At 48.3% G+C, this 18,070-nt stretch overlaps 2 protein-coding genes across 3 annotated transcripts; one reads left to right on the forward strand and one right to left on the reverse strand.

Annotated features, from left to right (window-relative positions):
• The first annotated feature begins 6 nt into the window (after nt 1-6).
• Nucleotides 7-13,413, forward strand: TMEM150C (transmembrane protein 150C). Of its 2 annotated transcripts, none has more exons than XM_019614626.1 (8): nt 7-77; nt 4,241-4,325; nt 5,246-5,299; nt 5,410-5,442; nt 5,548-5,615; nt 7,276-7,403; nt 9,802-9,979; nt 11,211-13,413. In XM_019614626.1, the coding sequence occupies exons 2-8, from the start codon at nt 4,246-4,248 to the stop codon at nt 11,417-11,419; spliced, it is 750 nt and encodes a 249-aa protein (XP_019470171.1). In that variant the 5' UTR covers nt 7-77; nt 4,241-4,245; the 3' UTR covers nt 11,420-13,413. The 2 variants fall into 2 exon arrangements, with proteins under 2 accessions (XP_019470171.1, XP_010708010.1); XM_010709708.2 differs by having other exon boundaries at nt 4,244-4,325.
• Nucleotides 13,414-14,147: 734 nt separating this feature from the next.
• ENOPH1 (enolase-phosphatase 1) lies at nt 14,148-18,064 on the reverse strand. The gene is made up of 6 exons (XM_010709709.3): nt 17,976-18,064; nt 17,169-17,270; nt 16,891-17,093; nt 16,062-16,194; nt 15,744-15,867; nt 14,148-14,936 (listed from the first exon to the last, which is right to left on the reverse strand). Exons 1-6 carry the CDS (start codon nt 18,057-18,059, stop codon nt 14,797-14,799), a joined length of 786 nt encoding a protein of 261 aa, XP_010708011.1. The 5' UTR covers nt 18,060-18,064; the 3' UTR covers nt 14,148-14,796.
• Between the last annotated feature and the right edge of the window lie 6 nt (nt 18,065-18,070).

Raw genomic sequence — 18,070 nt, forward strand, 5'->3', positions numbered from 1 at the left:
GGGCCCGGCCCAGGACTGCTCCCAGGCGTCGCCTCCGGCTGTAGCGCGGCCGCTCAGCGCCGTCCCCCGCGTGGCCCGTGAGTACCGTGTGCCGGCCGCGGGCAGGGCGCGGGCGTTCGGAGAGTGCGGGTTGTCCGCAGCCCCGGGGGTTGGCGGCGTGTTGGCGTTCGGTTGGTCGTTCTCCCCGTTGTCGAAGGCAGCTGCTGCGAGGTTGCTGGAGCGTCCCCTGCTCGTCCCCACGTGCAGCCTGGAGGCAGCCGTACCTTTTCCCATTCCTCTCTTAAGAGAATGGCATTTGGGCGCTGCATGGCCTGCAGCTGGGTGCTGGAGCATATCCTGCCATCCCCCTGCTGATGGGTGACGGGTTCACGCAGTGCCGCTCGTTTGATCTTTATTGACCAATTCCTGGCGTGCCTTATCTCTGTCACTGCACGCTCAGGACCTTGAGATAAATCCAAAAGGGCTCTGCTTCGTTGTGCTGGCATTAGTAGCTTGTGGGTGTGTGTTCCATCAGGTGCTGCTGTGTGTCCCTTCAGTCACCGTCGAGAAGCTGCAGTTATTCTCACTTGTGAAAAGCAATAGAAAGCTGTGGCGGGCCCTCCATTTAAAGCCAACAGAGGCTCACCAAAATACAACCTCAGTTTGTGTTGCTCCCCTTGGCTGCTGCCTAACATCCTTTCTTTATGCCTTGCTGTAGAGTTGGAGCAGTTTCCTCCTTCTCCCAGCACTCTTGGCTCCGTGGCTATTCTCTGAGATGACTCAATGGCCGGCTGTTGTGAAATGCCTACTGAAGGAATGCTGCTCTGGCGTGTCCTGCAGCTTGTGAATGGGCCCTTGAGATGCTTCTGTGTGTTCTCGTCTTGAGAAAGATTTGCAACTCCATTAAGCCTGGCAGTGTTGTCCTTCCTTGCATTCGTGTCTCTTGGCAAAATCAACTCCAGGAAGAGCTTATGATGTTCTTGGCAGATGAAATTAAGATGCTTACATTAAATGAACTCGTGGTGGGATAGGTTTGGTGAGCTGCCCGCTGTTATTGAATTGCCTACGTTAGAGGAACAGGAGCTTAATTGCTTGGGGGAGTACCACAGGACAATGACAGCAAGAGCAAAGCAAATGGCTGATCGTGTGAGCAGGCTTAGGTGTGAGAGCTAGGATGGAGACAGCAGAGAAAGCCTATGCTGAGGGAAATTCCTAGGATCCCCCGGCTGGATGTGGTTCTGGGCAGCCTGGTCTAGTGGTTGGTGATCCCGCCCATGGCGGGGGGTTGAAATTAAATGATTGTTGTGGTCCTTTTCAGCCCAGGCCATTCTATGTCTTCTGCAGCAGCAGCAGCCTTTGCTGCTCTGCACCCTGTCCTGAAATAGCAAGGTTCTTGTGATGCCAGCCTGAGGCCTTGTGTCAGGAGGGACTGGAAAAGTGTGGTGTGTGCTTTTGGGACAGCAGGCTGCCTCTGGCTGGGTTAGCTGCCACACTGAAAACACCTTTTTGTCAGCCCTGGGAGCCTGTGTCACCACAGGGCCATTGGTTGCCTAAAGCTTTCCCTTTGCTGCAAACCTTAGAAATAAAAAGGAGAAGACAAAACAGGTGCAGGCAATTCCAAACAGCCTCTCGAAGTTGGTGTGTTTATTTGAGAAAGCATGGGATTGCTGAGATGGCTGGTGCCATCATCTGGAGTTGACAACTCAGATTTGGCATCACTGGTGGCAGCAGCACAGAGCAGAGCTGCAGAGGGGAAGGTTGGCTCAGCATCATCCCCATAGAGCAATTAATTCTCAAAGAAATGGTTTCTACATTCCCCAAGGGGAGTTTAGGTTATTTTTCCCACTTAACATACTGTTTTGGCTCGGGGGAGGGTGCTGACTGTGTTCCTTTTTCTCTCATCCCTGGCTGCTGATGGTGATGCTGGTGGCCTCTCCACTTGAAGACGTGAACCCAAGACCTGAGCAGGTTACTGCAAAGGCTGAGAATGGTCTCAGTTGAACAGCAGTGCAGGGTTGGCACGTGCTAACCTTTGGAAAGAGATGAGGTGACACGTGATTTAGTTCTGCACCCAGCCAATGCAGCAGGGTGCAAGTGTAATGTGCCCAAGCAAATCTTGATTTTGAACTATTCTCAGTCCACACAGAGATTGCTGGACATCCTCAGGCATGCATATGTTGTGCCATTGAACAACACTAGAAAGTGTCTGGTCCAGCCATTGCCTCCGTGCCCTACCTTGGAGGGGGCACTAGAGGTACGTGCACTCCTACATCAGCACAGTGCCCATGTAAGGAGCTGCAGGAGCAGTGATGTCCTTCCCAGCCATGGACTGCTGCCCCCATTCCCATGTGCTGCCCTTGGCTCTGCCTTGGGAAACAAACCTTGTACCACCTGCCTTTCCTCCCATCAGACATCACTGAAGTAGGTTAGGAAGGTTGTGATTTCTTGGCAGAGAGGCGCACTGGAAGGCAGAGGAGCTGTGGTAAGCCAGTAATGAAGACAAGTGTTATTTCCAGTAACTGCTTTAGTTGCGTCCGTGCATTCTTTGTACCTTCCTGAGGGGGAAGGGTAAGCAACAAAACCTACTATCTTTGAGCTGAAAGAATTGTGCTGCCTTGGCTTAGTCCAGTAGAAAGCAGGAGAGCTGCGCTAGCAGCAGTTACCTCGCAGAGGAAAAGCGGGCTTTAATGGGAGGTGACATCTACCTGCTTGCTCCCCTCCAGCGGGATGGGAACAAGGAGCTCAGCTGCAGCTATGGGATGCCACTGCATATTTATGGGTTGCAGGAGAAAAAGGCCAGGGCACTGCTCATAGAACAGCTGCAGCTGGAGCAGCAGGGGCCATGGGGAACCGGAGTCCTTTGTGCAGGGAGAGGAATAGAGATGAGATGGGTGGGGGAATGTGCTCCACCCACAGCAACAATTTCTTCTGTTCTGCTGCACCATGCTGAAGATCCATCTATGCGCTGGAGCTGATTGCTCGCTACACTGAAGTATTTAATGCTTGCATGGCTTTGTGCTCCCTGCATGCGGTTTCCTCTGCTCCCAGACCAGGGAAGAGATCTTATTTTCTAGCTTATCCTTCTTTTACAGTTTGTGATTCAGCCTCGCTTGAGCCTTATGGCTTTATGCAAGCATGCTGTGGCTCAGGGTGTGACGAGCCCTCTGGCCTCGCATCAAATGGTGCTGTGTTGTGCCCCTCCAGCAATGCACAGCGTGCAGGAAGGCGGCGCAGCTGATGTAGGGCTGCTGCCCTTGGGAAATCAAAGTGGGTGCTGGAGCGGAGAGCCTCCTGTTGTTCGCTTTCTGTTTGCATCTCGTGGCTGCGCTGATGCCTGAAGGAATGTTTGCGCAGGACAACAGAGCATGAGGAGGTATTTGATCCAGTGTCAGAGGGCTCACAGGGTATACAAGGTGTTCTGTGTTTGGAGCGTGGCAGCATCGTGGCACTTCTGAATTGCATATATTGCAGGAATGGTCCCAGTGTGTCACATCCTTGTCCAGTGGGATCTTGCCTGTAGGACAAATACTTCCTCAGGAGAGGATGTGCACAGCATCCTTAAGCATCCCATGCAGCATTGCACAGCATCAAGAGCTGGTCCTGTTTGCCACACCTCATTCTGACAGCACTTGAGCTTGGCTCCCCTTTGGGAGCATCCAAACACCATTTTTAGCTGATTGCTGTAGCCAGGATGGGAGCTGGTCGTGTGCTTTGTGGGGGTGAGGAGAGAACATGTGCATCCATCTCCCTTTGCTCTGCGGACTGTGCCGATATGATGTGTGTGGAATGGGTAATGATCACGGGAGGGAGGCTGTGCTGCCACGTGCCTCTGGAAAGGAGCAAGGAGTGAGGGCTGTGGGTCTCGTGGAATGACCTTGTACAAACTGCTTCAGGAGAATGCTTTGAGAGCTACCACTGTTCACTAGGTGCATCAGAATCACAGAATGGCCAGGGTTGGAAGGGACCTCAAGAATCGTGAATCTCCAACCCCCTGCCACACGCATTCTGAAGAGTCTCTCTGCTGCAGGCTCCCTATTCCTGTGCAGCGCAGCAGCTGCTGCCTGCATTTTGCAGCTTAGCCCCTCACACCAGCTACAGTGGTGGGTAAGGCTGGCAGTGCCTACTGGGCTGCCTGTTGTGAGGTTAGTCTTGGTCCCTGCTGTGGGGATGCTCTTGCTGCTTCCAGCCCGGGTTGGGTAAGGGGTTTGATTGCCTGTGCCCTCTTTTTACTTTTACTTTCTACTTTACTCTTTGTTTCTAGCAGGTATGGACGGGAAGAAATGTAGTGTGTGGATGTTTTTACCCCTTGTGTTTACCCTATTTACGTCAGCTGGATTATGGATAGTGTAAGTTACCTGCTGCACTTCAGAGGGTGAATCTGTGGGGGACGCGGAGTTTCTGTGGGGCTGGAAAGGCACTTGAGAGGGTCAAGGGCTGGTCCATGGAGGAGCACGTGCATTTCCCTGAGTTTCTGTGCTCCCCAGGCCACATTTCTGACCTTGTCTTCCTCATGGCACACATTACTGGAAACTGCCTAAAAAACAGGAGGCCAAGATGCAGAAATTTCCCTCCATCACCTTTTCTGTAAATGACTCAGCAGAGCTCTTGGAGAAGTGCTCAGGCTCTGCTTTGGGATGAAGAGCCCAAACATGGAGCATACTGCCCCGTACAGACAGCCTGCCAGCAGCATAATGCTGATGCCTCGCTTTTCTCAGCAGCCCTTTTTAACAAAAGACATACAAGGTGTGCATTTACCCAAGTGGGCTCTCCCAGGCATGCAGGCAGACAACTGCAGCATGAATTTGGGAGTGAGAAGTGTGCAATCAGCAGCTCTGCTCAGCCTGATAAGTGCTGTATCGTAGGATGTGACTTTGGCCATGGATTTGAGGATGTTTTTCAGCAGCAGGGAATAGCTTAAGCTGTTTATCTGAGCCGATAGCTGCTAAAACAGCTTTTGTGGAGGAAGCAGAGTGAACCAGGTGAATCAAGTGATCCAGATTCAAAATGAAAATGTTTCCTTGGATGATTATTTTTAGTCCGCTTCGGTGGTCTGCTTCTCCACATTGCCATGCAGAGCAGATGTAACAGAAAGGCAGGCAACGGGCTGAGAAACAAAGCTGCCTGCTTGAGCACTGGCTGCCTCCTTAGTTCTGATTTTGCCTGACCTTGTGTCAGTGGGCTTTAAGGTACTTACCAGATTGAGTGATATGTGGAATAGAAGCCGGAATGAGGTTTGAGGATGTTTGTGTCTTTTTTTTCCTGACAGATACTTTATAGCAGTGGAAGATAACAAAATTATTGCACTAAATGTACCGGAGAGGTAAGAGGGGTCTGTGGGCTTTGCTTTCAGTTAGTAGTTTTGTTAAAATAATTAAGTGATAAAACGAAATGGGAAAGAAGTTCTTGAATCTTAATTCTTGTGTCTTGTAGGAAACCTGGTTCCAAAAGACCACCTTATATAAGGTGAGTGATTTTTTTTTTTTTTTTCCTCTTACTGTTCTGATGAATAGTAGTTGTTCACACGTCTTTGCCATCCTGGAGTTACAGTGGTACACTTTGTTTTCCAAGTATTGCAGGTGATGCTCCTCCTGCGAGCTGCGTGTTTAGCCAAGTCATGAACATGGCAGCATTTCTAGGTAGGAACCACAAGGAGAATTATTTCTTTCTCTCTCGTAATTTATTGTAAGAAGTCATTGAAACATAAGTAATATCCAATATGCATCGTTCTTAGATCTGCTGATGTGAAATCCGTTAAGCTGTGGTTGCTGCTGAATAAGCCAGGATTGTTTTGGCTTCATTTTAGAAAGACATAATGAGGCTGGATATGTTTGAGCTTCATTAGCCTTGAAGCTGTGTGATTGTTCTTCATTGCATGATGGATTTCTGTTCTGTGCTATAAATGTGAATATTTCCATGCCATAATCTTACAACTGCAACAACTTACTATGCAGAAGTTGCCCTGCACCCCTACCCCTTCCCAAATTCCATTACTGAAGCTGTGAGAGCTCACTGGCTTCTTCCAGCAGCAGGCATTAAAGGTAAAACACTCAATGTTAAATAGAAGGAATATCTGAAAAGTACAAATGCTTGGAAACAATATCTGCATTGGGCTCTTAGAGTGTCTGCTACCTACACCTTTACTTATTTTGAACAAATTAGCCCAAACTGAAATGGACAAATGATTATTTTAACTTGTGTTTGCTCTTACTTAGTAGTACTTGCGCTTGTCTTTTCCTTTGTGGGATGCTTTTTGGTGCTGCCAGTTTGGCTCTTTCTACTGCTGCTATCAGTGAAAGATGTGATATTTCCTTTCTGATTCTGAGAAATCGAGTTGAGTTGAGCTTTGAGATGAATCCATACCAGTGTTTGTACAAGTAAGGTCCCTTGACGGTCTCAACCTGCCCTAATGAAAATGCAGCTTGGTAGTGCAAAATCCAATGAGATGAGTTTCATTGTGAACCCTGACTTAAACTTCCTTGTTTTCACGTATCACTTCTGGAAGGAGTGTTGGCATCCTTTAAGTTTGTTTTTGTGTGGCACTATTTGAAGGTCAGACCTTGCTTATTAAGCCAGGGTTTCAATTATTATAAACAACTCTGCTTCCAGCTTGTGGGCTGTATGGAAGGGCAGGGACTGTCTTGGTGCTGTGATTGGGTAGACGTGAGGACAGAGGACTGTGAGGACAGAGTCACCTGAGCATGGGAGCAGGTGCTGTGAAGGAGGGCAAGAGCTTTTTGAAGCCCAGCTCTACTGTCTGTTTTCATCACTGCTTCTTCCCGTTGCGATAAGAAGTGAAACCAGGGAATCTCCAGACTGCAGAGTTTTTATGTTGTCTCTGCTTTATGGGTGAGGCTAGGCTGGCCACAGTAGGTAGGATTGCTCTACTGCATTGGGGTGCTTCTGATTGGCTCCCTTGAGCTCGTGCCTGTGTTGACTTTGTTGCTAGAGAAGAACCAGCAGAAACCACTAACCAGAAACATTAGCGTTTGTGGAAAATCAAAGTGGTATTGTTTTGCATGTAAAGTAGGAAGGTGACTTTTTAATTCCCCTTTGTCAATCTCGTTGTTGTTTTAAGAAAAGGTCACATGGTTTCACAGGGACCAATATCTCTCTTTTGTAAGGATCATACGCTGTAGAAATAACAGGAGAAAAGCGGGGCAGGTGAGCCCCATTAATCAGAGAGTAACTGTCCCTAGCAGTTAGCGGAGGATGGAAAGGAGCTGTGAGCCTAGCCAGGTAACTTCTGCAGCACATTTTACCTAATGACCTACTTCATGCTCTCTCTTTCTTCCTCAGCACTTGTCGTTGCTGTTCTGCGCTTCATTCAGCTGAAACCAAAGGTGCTGAATCCTTGGCTGAATGTCAGTGGCCTGGTGGCGTTGTGCCTGGCCTCCTTTGGGATGACCTTACTTGGCAACTTCCAGGTACTGCACGCCAGACTCACGTTGCTGTGTGTGTGTTGTAAGGCTCCTGCTTTTTAAGCAGGTCAGCCCAGGTCTTTGAATTACATGTGTCTGGCTGTGCCCTGACCCTCCTCATACCCACTGTGCCAGCTCTGCCTGCTGCTTATTGTGGTTCCAGAACATGCAGAAATGGAGGACGGTGGTAATTGTTCATATATTTCATGCATGCTTGACCTGCTGAGAGCCAGAGCAGGAAGACTTCTGAATCTCCTGAGCCTTGGGGTTTGGTGCAGATGGTCCTGGGGAAATGGACTTGAGCTGGAAGTTTATATCTGCATCTGTGTTAGCAGATGCACAGCTGCCCATACACATTTAGCAGACATTTTAGTGTCCTTCGCTTAAAACGTTTGTTGGTTAAACCTACCTCCTGCTTGTCCTCTGACTCCCACGAGAGGGATGCAGCAGAGAAATGCTGCCACACTCCCTGGTGTGGTGGGTGCCTGGATGAGGTCCCTGCAGTCCTCCATCTGTTCTGCAATTGCTTGACAAGCAGTCAAGCTGTGAGCTCCGCAGCCTTAGTCTGTGGGGTTGTGCATTCAGCGTGATCACAAGTTTGTGTCTGTCAGGTCTGCAGTGAAAATCAAGCCGTGAGAGCAAGTGGGCCGCTTTGGTTTCCCTATCCCATTGCTCTCCCTGTTGTTCTGTCTCTTACTGGGATGCAAGTAAAGGGCCTCAGCTGCCCAGGAACGGAGAAAGGCTTCTCAGCTGCTTTTGCAGGAAGGGAGATGGTTTTCCTTCTAATACAGAAAAAGGACTTGTTTTTTGAAGGATTAGTAGCTGTTTGAGTTGTAGAGTAATTGTGGAAACTTTGTGTCCTTTACAGTCTTTCTTTTTTTTCTGCAAGCTAACTTAATTGTTCTGGAGGTCTTGCTGACTCCATGGCCCAGGCCAAAAACCTCTAGATTTACTTTTTCATGAGAGCTTCTCAACTAAGAATTATAAGGCCCTTGTATCACATATTGGTGCAAGAAGAATATTTCTGTGACAGGGACTAGGTAGTAGAAAGCAGTTTTACTCTGAGGGGGACATTTTTTCTCCCCCTCGGAGTAAATGCTTGTTCTTGTAAAGTGGATGCTGTGAATCTTTTCATGGTTATAAATTTTGGACTAATAATCCGCTCCTTGTTAGTTAGCTGTATCCTTGCTTAGATCTTGTGCCAAGCCATGAAAGCATGTGGTAATGAGACTATAGCCCATGCTTTTCCCTGTCTAATGACTGAGCTGAATATGGCATTAAATCACATTTCTAGAAAATTACAGATTGGGTATTGGTATTTTAGAGTCACCACGAAGGCTGTAAGTCCCATGCAGTGCAAACTGCCTTGAGAAAACCAAGCTCAATCCTGTTTTTGCTTCTACCATAATTTGAACCTGCTCTTTTCAAACAAAAACAAAAACAAAAACAAAAAAACCCAAAACCCATGAAAAGAACAACCCTAAAAAAACAGAGGGAAGGGATCAGTGGAAGCAGGGTGACTACTCTGCTATTTTGCACATGGTGCATTGTTTGGGAATTGGTTAAATCACAGAACAGGAATCAAGGCTGCAAGGAGGAATTATGCACTGATGATTTATTATTTAGGAAAGGTTTATTATTTAGAAGAGGAAGGAAAGGAGAAAATGTTTAGCCTAAGCCTTGCCTTTAGTGAGCTTTCTGAACGTATTTATATTCTAGAAGGATCTGTTTGCAAACTTTTGCTTGTGGAATGTGTCTGTCCTGTTCCTTTGCAGCACTGCACAGTCACTGAGCCCTATGAGAAATGGCAGCCAAGAGACAGAAAAGCACTTGCACTCCAATGGGGTTGAGCTCATGTTGCCTCAGACATCGGTGCTTAAGAGAGGTGGAAGAGGGAACAAGCAGTCAGCAGTTTGTGGTAGAAGCTAGCCAAAACAGAAGCTTATCTCTGCTAGCTCATGGAGGTGCTGGGGCTCTGGCAGCCCACTACCTGGATGGCACTGCTCTGTGCAGCTGAAGGCTGCAGTTTGCTGTCATTGCAGGGAGCTGAATAAGCACTTGGCAGGTTGTCCTTGCCTGCCCTGACCATTGTGTCAAGCCAGAGAAGTATTTCTTCCTGAACTTTGCATCAGTGGGCCTTGTCAGGGAGCTGTGGAGACAATCTCCAGGAGGCTGCATTTTCTGCTGTGCTTGGTTTTGGACAGAGGATCTGCTTGACTGTGACAGCTGCCAACTTATCTTGGTTATCTTAGACCTTACACCTCCACCAGGAGAAATGATGCGGCATCTCCATCTCACACCCCAGTGGTTCTTGCTCTTCTCTAACCTGCCCTCTCAGCTCTTCAAGGTTGCTAGCAGATGACTTCTGTGGTGTTCAGACAATCACTGTTTTCTTTCTTCCTAGCTTTCTAACGATGAGGAGATCCACAATGTGGGCACATCGCTGACCTTTGGCTTTGGGACGTTGGCATGCTGGATCCAGTCTGCTCTCACTCTCAAGATCAACCTGAAGAATGAGGGAAGGAAAGCTGGAATACCACGAGTCGCCTTATCAGCCGGCATCACTCTCTGCGTGGTGCTCTGTATCCTTCTGTTGTGCTCTGTGGCACATCAGTTATTGTCAATGGCTGACTCTGCAGCAGGGAAGATTGGCTCTTACAGCCGTCCTTGGAGCTCAGAGCATTTAGGAGCACTGCTCAGATTGTTGTCAAGGCACAAATCTGTGATCAGTTCGCTTTGCTACCTCTGTTTTACAGGAGTGCACTACTTTTCTCATGGGCTACATGGGCTACATCCTCACTTCCCCCATAAATGTTTGTAAAATTTATTCTTAGCGATTTCCAAAGTGGCTACAGTAAAGAACAACATCTGTTTGATTTAATGGCTACCTACAGGGTAGCATTTGTAATCGTGCCAAAGACTAAGATTAAAAACATGTTGAGAGCATAGAGAGTTGGGGTGGTAATCAGGTGTCTAAAGATTGTATACGTGCTCCAGGGTTTACAGCCAGTCATCTGCTCTAACAGTGGCTGTGGCATTGAGAGGAGCTGCTGGCTGTATTGATTTCTGGTAAGACTACATGTTTTACAAACGGGGTTTTGGTTGTGGAGTCTGCAGACACCCCAACCAGGTGTACATGGGGCTTCATGTTCATTCCCTGCTCAGCCCTTTTGTGCTCACTGGGGGGGGGAAGAAGAGGGGGCTTATTTGAGCTGGGTTCAGTCACTGCTTAGTTGTGACTATGTTAGTGCTGGGGTAAGTTAGAGGACAGGAAGAAATGGCTGGGAATAAGCTAACAAGTTATTTTGGGTAACAGCCCATTCTTGAAGCAACTGTTTGTTTGTTTTACCTATGAGGTTGTATGCTCGTGTTTCTGGAGTGCAGAGGAAATTCTGAGAGACAGGAGAGCTGTAAGATTAGAGGAGGTGTGCAGAGAAGGTAAGAGTGTATAATGGGAGCCCTCACAGCTTGCTGGCTCTGTCAGTGGCTGGTTTGATATTTAAGCAAGACTTCTCCACACTTCTGTCTTAACGTCTGTAAATGTTTATCAGTGGGAATTGGGACCAGAAGCTCTGACCAGCATAGAACAGCTGCTGCATTCCATAGGCAGTTCCCATCTTGTTAGATACCTGATGTCCCTTTCACTTCTGGCACCACGCTCACTCTTTATGATGGTAGGCAGATTGATCATCATCCTGGTGATTCTGATTGTCAATATTTTATTGCCTGTCCTATTGGCTTTTTCTCCTCTTGGATGGTGTCTTTATTCCCACAGGCATTCCCAGAATGTTTTCCTTGACCTTTCTCTTCCAGATTTCATCCTGATGGTGCAAGGCATCCACATGTATGCTGCCAGGATCCAGTGGGGCCTGGTGATGTGTTTCCTGTGCTACTTTGGCACATTTGCTGTGGAGTTCAGGCACTACAGATTTGAGATAGTTTGTTCTGAGTACCAGGAAAACTTTCTGAGCTTTTCTGAAAGCTTGTCAGAAGCCTCTGAGTACCAGACAGATCAGGTGTAGCCTGTCCTTTGGCCAGGGGGAGGGGGACAGGTGCAGTCCTATGGTTAGACATGACCTCATTTACACTTTTTTTGATGAGTTTGTTTTCCACGTGCAATCATTGTCGTATTGCCAAAGGGCTCTGAGGGTGGTTGCCTCATTAAGGGCCAAACAAAAATAGCTGCCTGCTGGAAGAGGACTGGATCCTTCTGTACAGCAGTGCTGGGTAGCACAAGTTGTTCACTTTGTGCTGTCAGAGACTCTTTCTCAGCAGCTCCATCTCATACCTGCTGTTCAAGATGTTTGGCAGCAGGTGCTCACAATGCCCCTCTGAGATAGGCACTGCTCTGCCTGTCCTTTAGGGGAGGAGATAAAGGAGACAGACCTGTCTGGGCATAGTCTTCAGACATTGCTGGTTCCTGAGTTGCTGGGCTGCACTTTTCTTATCTTTTTTGCATTATTTTCTTTGCTGCTGATAGGAGTTACTTGGTAGGGTGAGAAGGAATGGCTGTTTTTTCTGGACTTAAATCTGGATGTTGGAAAATCCAAACTGACCAGCATTTACAATGAGCAGGTGGGCATTGCTTCCAGCCTGGAAAGAGCTGATGGCAAAGCTGGATTTGGGAGAAATCATGCGAGACTTGGCTGATGCTGCCTGGCAGCAGAGAGGACTGTGCCTATGCCAGAGAACATGGCACAGGGGAGCACTATGCTGGGCTTGGCGTTTCATGGGCTGCAATGGGGACTGATGGAATCCAGGTGCTGAATTAATAAGTGAATGCCTGTGTGCTCTAAAGATGACCCAGAAGAGGCTGCTCTTTTTAAATGTTTAGTGCTTCCAGTACAAATCATCTGTAGTATTTCAGTAACTTTTTGTTGTTGTTGTTCACAGAAGACGTAAACATTGCGTTAGAGACACTGGACTTACCTACAATGAAAATAGTATCATTGCAGCTGGGCTTTATTGTGTGTAGGGTTTTTAGTTGGTTTTGTTTGTTTGTTGCTCCTTACGCACTTAAAAGTCAAATTTCAGACACATTTTGTCCCTGCCTGCAATCCAGACTTCTCCCTTGGCCAGTTTTCCTGTATGGGCTTCCAAGGGGTGTGAAGGCTGGGGGACTTGGCTTAAGTCACCAAAAGTGACTTTGCTGTGCTTTGCTGTGCACTCCCAGGGGAGCTTGAAGTGGAAATATAACAAAGAGAAATGATTCCTGCAGACAAAGGCTGTGGTTAAAGCCCATCTCTGAAAACACAGTTTGGGAAGGCTGCTGGATCAGCCAGGTAGGGGATGGATGGGACTTGTTTCCCATTTTCCTAGGCAGGCTTAGCTTGGGTTTGCCTCTTCTGCCTGTGCTGACATGGGGCATCTCATCACCCCTGTGGGAAAAGAAGCAGAACTGAAAATGGTGGCAAGAGGTGTTTGCAGGGGAACTCCTACCACACTGTAGTATTCCTGACAAAAAGGGCATTCAGTGCTCTGCAAAGGGCAAAGGCCTCTCCAGGAAGGAGAAATGGTCAAGAAAACCTTCTGTTAAGCTAGTTGCCCTTTATATGATCTTTCATGGCTCAGAACTTGTTTTTGGGAATGGAGGTGCTGAGGCTGCGGGTCGGGGCACACCAGGTCATCTACAGCTCCACCAACAGTCCTGCACTATGTGGTGGGGGACAGGACGCAGGGTGGCCCCTGACACAGGCACGCGGTGGATGCATAGGGAGCACCAAGCAGTGTTTTGCTTTAAGGGTGTTTTACTGTAAATAGTCCTCTTTTTTGTTTTGTTTTTAAATCAATTACTGCTTTTTGATTTATTGTTTTATACTTTGTAACAATTTTAACAAAGAAAAAGAAGGATGATGATTGTGACTTGTTTTTTGTTTTCCTATATGCAATCCAAACTGAACTTCAGGTTTTTGGTAATAACTCTGTACATTTCTTACAGTATTTCTAACAGCACATTTCAGTACAACTAAACGACAACCACTATACACACGACCACTAAATAAAGTGCTTTTATGGAGAAAGTGAGTTTTATTTTTGTCCCCTATCCCCTGCACAGCTTTATGAGGGCAAAGGCAAAGCAGAAGATATTTACACTGTCATGATACAAATTAACACTTAATGAAGCTGGGGATCATTCAGCCATGCAGGTACAGACTGTAGCAGTGCTAATTAGCAGGCTCTTTCTCGGAGGTGGATCATGCTCTACGTAGCCTGGAAAGGCATTCACATTAGCTGCCCCACAGCTGCCATCAAGTTTTAGAAGGGCAGTGCTGGTGTGACGTGTTTTCCTCCTCAGGTGCTTGTTCTCTATGCAGCTGCTTCAATGGGGAGAGCTGAGATGTGCACCAGAGCTCAGGAAGGCAGTGCGTGTGCTGGCGATCTGTTGTGGCCATCTCATCACCAGAGCTGTGAGGGCAAGTTCAAGCACAGCTGCACAGCAATTAGTAAGTAGTGGATGATACTCTTGAGCTGAGTGCCAGCAACAATGTGTCGGACCACCATTGCTATTGCTTGGTTCAACCTCCTGGCTTCCAGCAAGTCCCTCATCAAATTATGAGACAGACAGGGGCATGATTGCTGTTTCCTCAGCAGGACAGGCTTGTCTGTCCTAAAGAATGGACCAGGGAGGGCAGAAGCAGCGATAAAAACAGTGGGTTTTTTTGTTTGTATTTTTAAATAGATTTGTCTTTTAGGTGCTGGGATCACTGATGACAGGCAGCAAAGCTAAATACTGGAATACAGTGAACACAATGTAAACAAAGCTGTGGCTTTATTGACTATAGAAGGAAAAGCTCCATGACCGTTGCTATAAATTGGCATGGTTAAAGTAAGGTGGGTGAAAAGATCTCTGGTTTAACTCTCATTCAATGCAGCAGGATGTTTGGCAAGGTCTGCTCACAACTGACCAGCAACAGCTGGCTACTGAGGAGCTATGGTAGTTTGGGCAGAAATGCAGCCAAGCTGGCTGTGGTGTCAGCCTGTTGGATCCCGGAGACCCACATCAGCTGGCAGCAGCATGAGGTGCGTCCAGAATTTAATTTTTAAAGAACATAATTCTTACTGTATGCTCTACTTCATTCTGGTGGGCTGACAGTGTCACTCTAAGGAGTGTCAGCTCACATGTCATACTGTTTTGTACCTAGTAGGACCTGCTGTAGATGTAGCCAAGATTTAAGTCATTCTCTGTATATACAGCTTGCCTGCAGCAAGGACTGGCTGTCTGTGGCAACTGACAGCATCGGGGAACCCCACACCGTACTCTCCATCCATACCTGCATTAGTTGTGGGTCCAATACATGACGTGGGTTTGGTTTTAGATTCTGGTCATGGACAAAATTACTTGAAGCTATACAAGGACGACTCAGGTGAAGCACAGCCTTCTGTGTGTGCACCACTTTCCTTAAGTGGAAGAAGGCAGGAAAAGTTCAGTGAAAGATGAGATGAGGCTGTAGTACGATTTCTCATCATCTGTCAGTCCTGCGTTGCCAGGTCTGATGACCACAGCCACATGAGTGTCCGCTTCCTCAGCTGCGTTTGCTTCTGAAACAAATAAGAGAGGGAGAGAATGGAGATGTGCTTTGTGATTTCACCACAGGAGGGCCCTTAAGGCTTGAACAGCCCCATAAAATGTGCTTTTAAAGGTTAAGACTGACAAAGCAGTGTTTGCAGGTGGCGCTGGCTGAAGTTAGCCAGCCAACACCCCTCCAAGCCTGTGGCCAGTCCTCACGAGCTCCCTTCTCACCCCAAGCACAGTAAGAGGCCCTGGGGCAGGCTCTGCAGGGACAAGGAGGTTACTGAAAGCTCCCACTAGCAGTGCTGCTTGGGCTGAGGAGAAGACTGAGACTAACTCCTCGGACTAAGCTGGCTCAGACCAATGTATCAGCCCATTTCTGTCAGAAGATGTTCCCAGGAAGGGTAGTAAGAGGCTTCCCCAATCTGGCTTCCTAGGAGTTGAGCTTCGAAGACCAGGATCAATATTTTCCTGCTGCTGTGCAGCAGAACCAACCACTGACCAACCATACCAAGCACAGCAGGCATCGCTGTTCCCAGGGGAAGCTGAGTGCAGGCCACAAAAACTCCTGACCCTGTTTGCAAATGGGGCACATCAACTGCTTCAGCAAATGATCCACTCTGCTTTAACACTCTCCTTGTTTCCTGGGGCAAGGACAGGTTTTCTGCTTGGCCTATTTTCCCTGACTGCACACACACAGATATCCCACTGCCCTGTGCAAGCCTGAATGCTTCAGAAAGGAGCACAGCAGTGGCAAGCTGGGTGCCCTAGAAGCAAGGAGGCTGCAGCATCACTGGGTGGCTGTGACAAGTCCTGTGAGACAGCAGGTCACTTACCTCGAGGGACATCAGTCAGGAAGAGAATGTTGTTAGTGTCACATCCTATACTGGCAGCAATCCTTCGGTAGCTCTCACTTTCTACCTTGGGACCTATTTTAGTGTCAAAGTGGCCATCAAAGAGCTGAAAGACAGAGAAAGGCAAAGGCTGGACACCATATGAGAAGCAGAGAGCTAAACTGCTGATAATTGAGGCTCCCACACTACCCCGCTTTTCCATCTGAGACTCTACTGACAAAATGTCACAGCACAAACAGCCATAGGGCGGGTCTGCTCTGTAGGTGGAGAAGCCATGAGGAAGATGGTAATGTTATCTACCTCTAGGATATTGCCTTCTGTAGAGTATCCAAACAAAAGCTTCTGGGCTTCAACACTCCCTGAAGAATAGATGTAGACCTTCATCCCAGCTTCCCTCCACTTCCGGATGGCTGGAACCACATCCTCAAAGACTCTGCAGCAAAACAGGGCAGCGGGTAAGGGCAGGCCCAGAGGCACTGGAGAATGCTTCCAGAGGGATGCACTGCTTCTAGAAGGACCTATGTATCCCAGGAATGCCTCAGAAGGGCAGGGAGGAAGTAGGATGTAGCAGACAGATGGGGAGTGGTGCTGGAAGAATTCAGTTTTAACCCATGCTCACAGAGCAGACTTCCCACCAGCACCATGCAGGCCAAGACCTGAGGGTGCTGCCCAAATAGACACAGGGCTCCCAACAGACACATAGGGAAGTGTGGGACTGAGTTCTGCAGGCTTGTCGCAACAAGCTGGCCTCTTTATCTCCAGTTTCTCAGTCGTGTACTCAGTGCTTTGCTACGTTATCTGTTTAACAAAAGAAAAAAGTAATTCAGTCATTTTATAGTGATTTACGTGTACGTGGAGTCAGCCAAAAATATTTTGAGGCTGCTGTACAGCACCTGCAAGGCCCACTCTTTGGATGCTGCCAAGCAGCACAGCTAAATCCACAGCTATTGAGCCACTGTAAGATAATTCTCTGTGTTTATAAGGCAGCAGATGGGAAGGCTGTCCTTGACTTCTCTGTGGAGGCACTGACCCTACCTATATCTGGATGAGTTCAGGGCCTGATGCAGTCCTTCCCCTGCTGGATACCAGGAACAGGGCACCTTGTGCCTGCTCCTTCACCATTACTCACTCTCCCTTCACCAGCCCCGTGGCATAGGCCGCTCTCCACATGTGTCCCTGCAGCTGCTTCAGCGCCGTGGTCTTCCTGTCCAGAGCCATCTGCCAGTGCACGTTGTCCACTACTGCTCGGATGACGCGCTCCAGCTCCTCATCCCCACTGCCACTTTCCAATGGGATCGGCACTGCTCCTTCCAGGCCCGAGTCCTCCTGGGCCTGGGGACGGGGAAAGTGAAGGGCATGGACGGACAAGGAGCCTCAGTGTGACCCAATGCCATGTGGTGCCCTCACCTGCTGCCTCAGGAGCCCCACGTCCCGCTGGCACTCCTCCTCCTCCCAGTGTGCACGCAGGTACTGCTCCACGTTGTCTCTGATGTAGGGGAACAGGGTCTCCTGGCAGCACACGCAGACATTAATATGGCAGCTCAAAAACCAAAACCAGAGAAATGCTGAAAGGGCTTTAAAACCTCCATCCGAGTGCTGGTGGTGAGGAGGGAGCAAGCAGGGCAGCGCTGGCACTGTGGCCACTGAAATCAGTGGGGCCACCATCATCACTTAAAAACCCCACTAAAATCTGGAAATGCCACCAAAACTCCTCTAACCTACTGAACTGTCTAAAATCACCAAAATCGTTAAAAACTACCGTAATCATTAAGAGCCACCCAAATCCTTAAAGATTACCAGAGTCCCTGGAACTCTCTGAAATCCCAAAAACCACCTTGAAATCCACTATCTTCACTCAGGACCATCAGAATCACTAAGACCCATCGATGAAAGCCATCGTAGTCGATAAAAACCTACCAAAATACTTAAAATCATACATGCACAATAAAATAACCCCTCAAAGAGCCGCCCACCATAAAACCATCAAAATACCTAAACCCACCCCAAACCCAGTGGTACAGCTAAAATCACCAAAACCCACGCAATCACAAGAACCCTGGAGCCCACCAACGATCCTAAAACCCACGATTATCCTCGGAGCCCACCCAATCACCAAGGTTGCTAAAAACAGAATATGAATGCCACTCACATCACCCAAATCCCTGAACCCTATCAAAACCCAAATCCCTCCCGCCTCCGCCCGGGGCCGCGCACCTGCACGAAGGCGATGGGGGTGGTGGTGCCCTCCACGTCCAGCAGGATGGCGCGCACTCCCGCCGGCACCGGCAGCACGCCCATGGCGGCGGCCA

This window comes from Meleagris gallopavo, chromosome 4, assembly GCF_000146605.3.
Source record: "Meleagris gallopavo isolate NT-WF06-2002-E0010 breed Aviagen turkey brand Nicholas breeding stock chromosome 4, Turkey_5.1, whole genome shotgun sequence".
NCBI classification, from domain to species: Eukaryota; Metazoa; Chordata; class Aves; order Galliformes; family Phasianidae; genus Meleagris; species Meleagris gallopavo.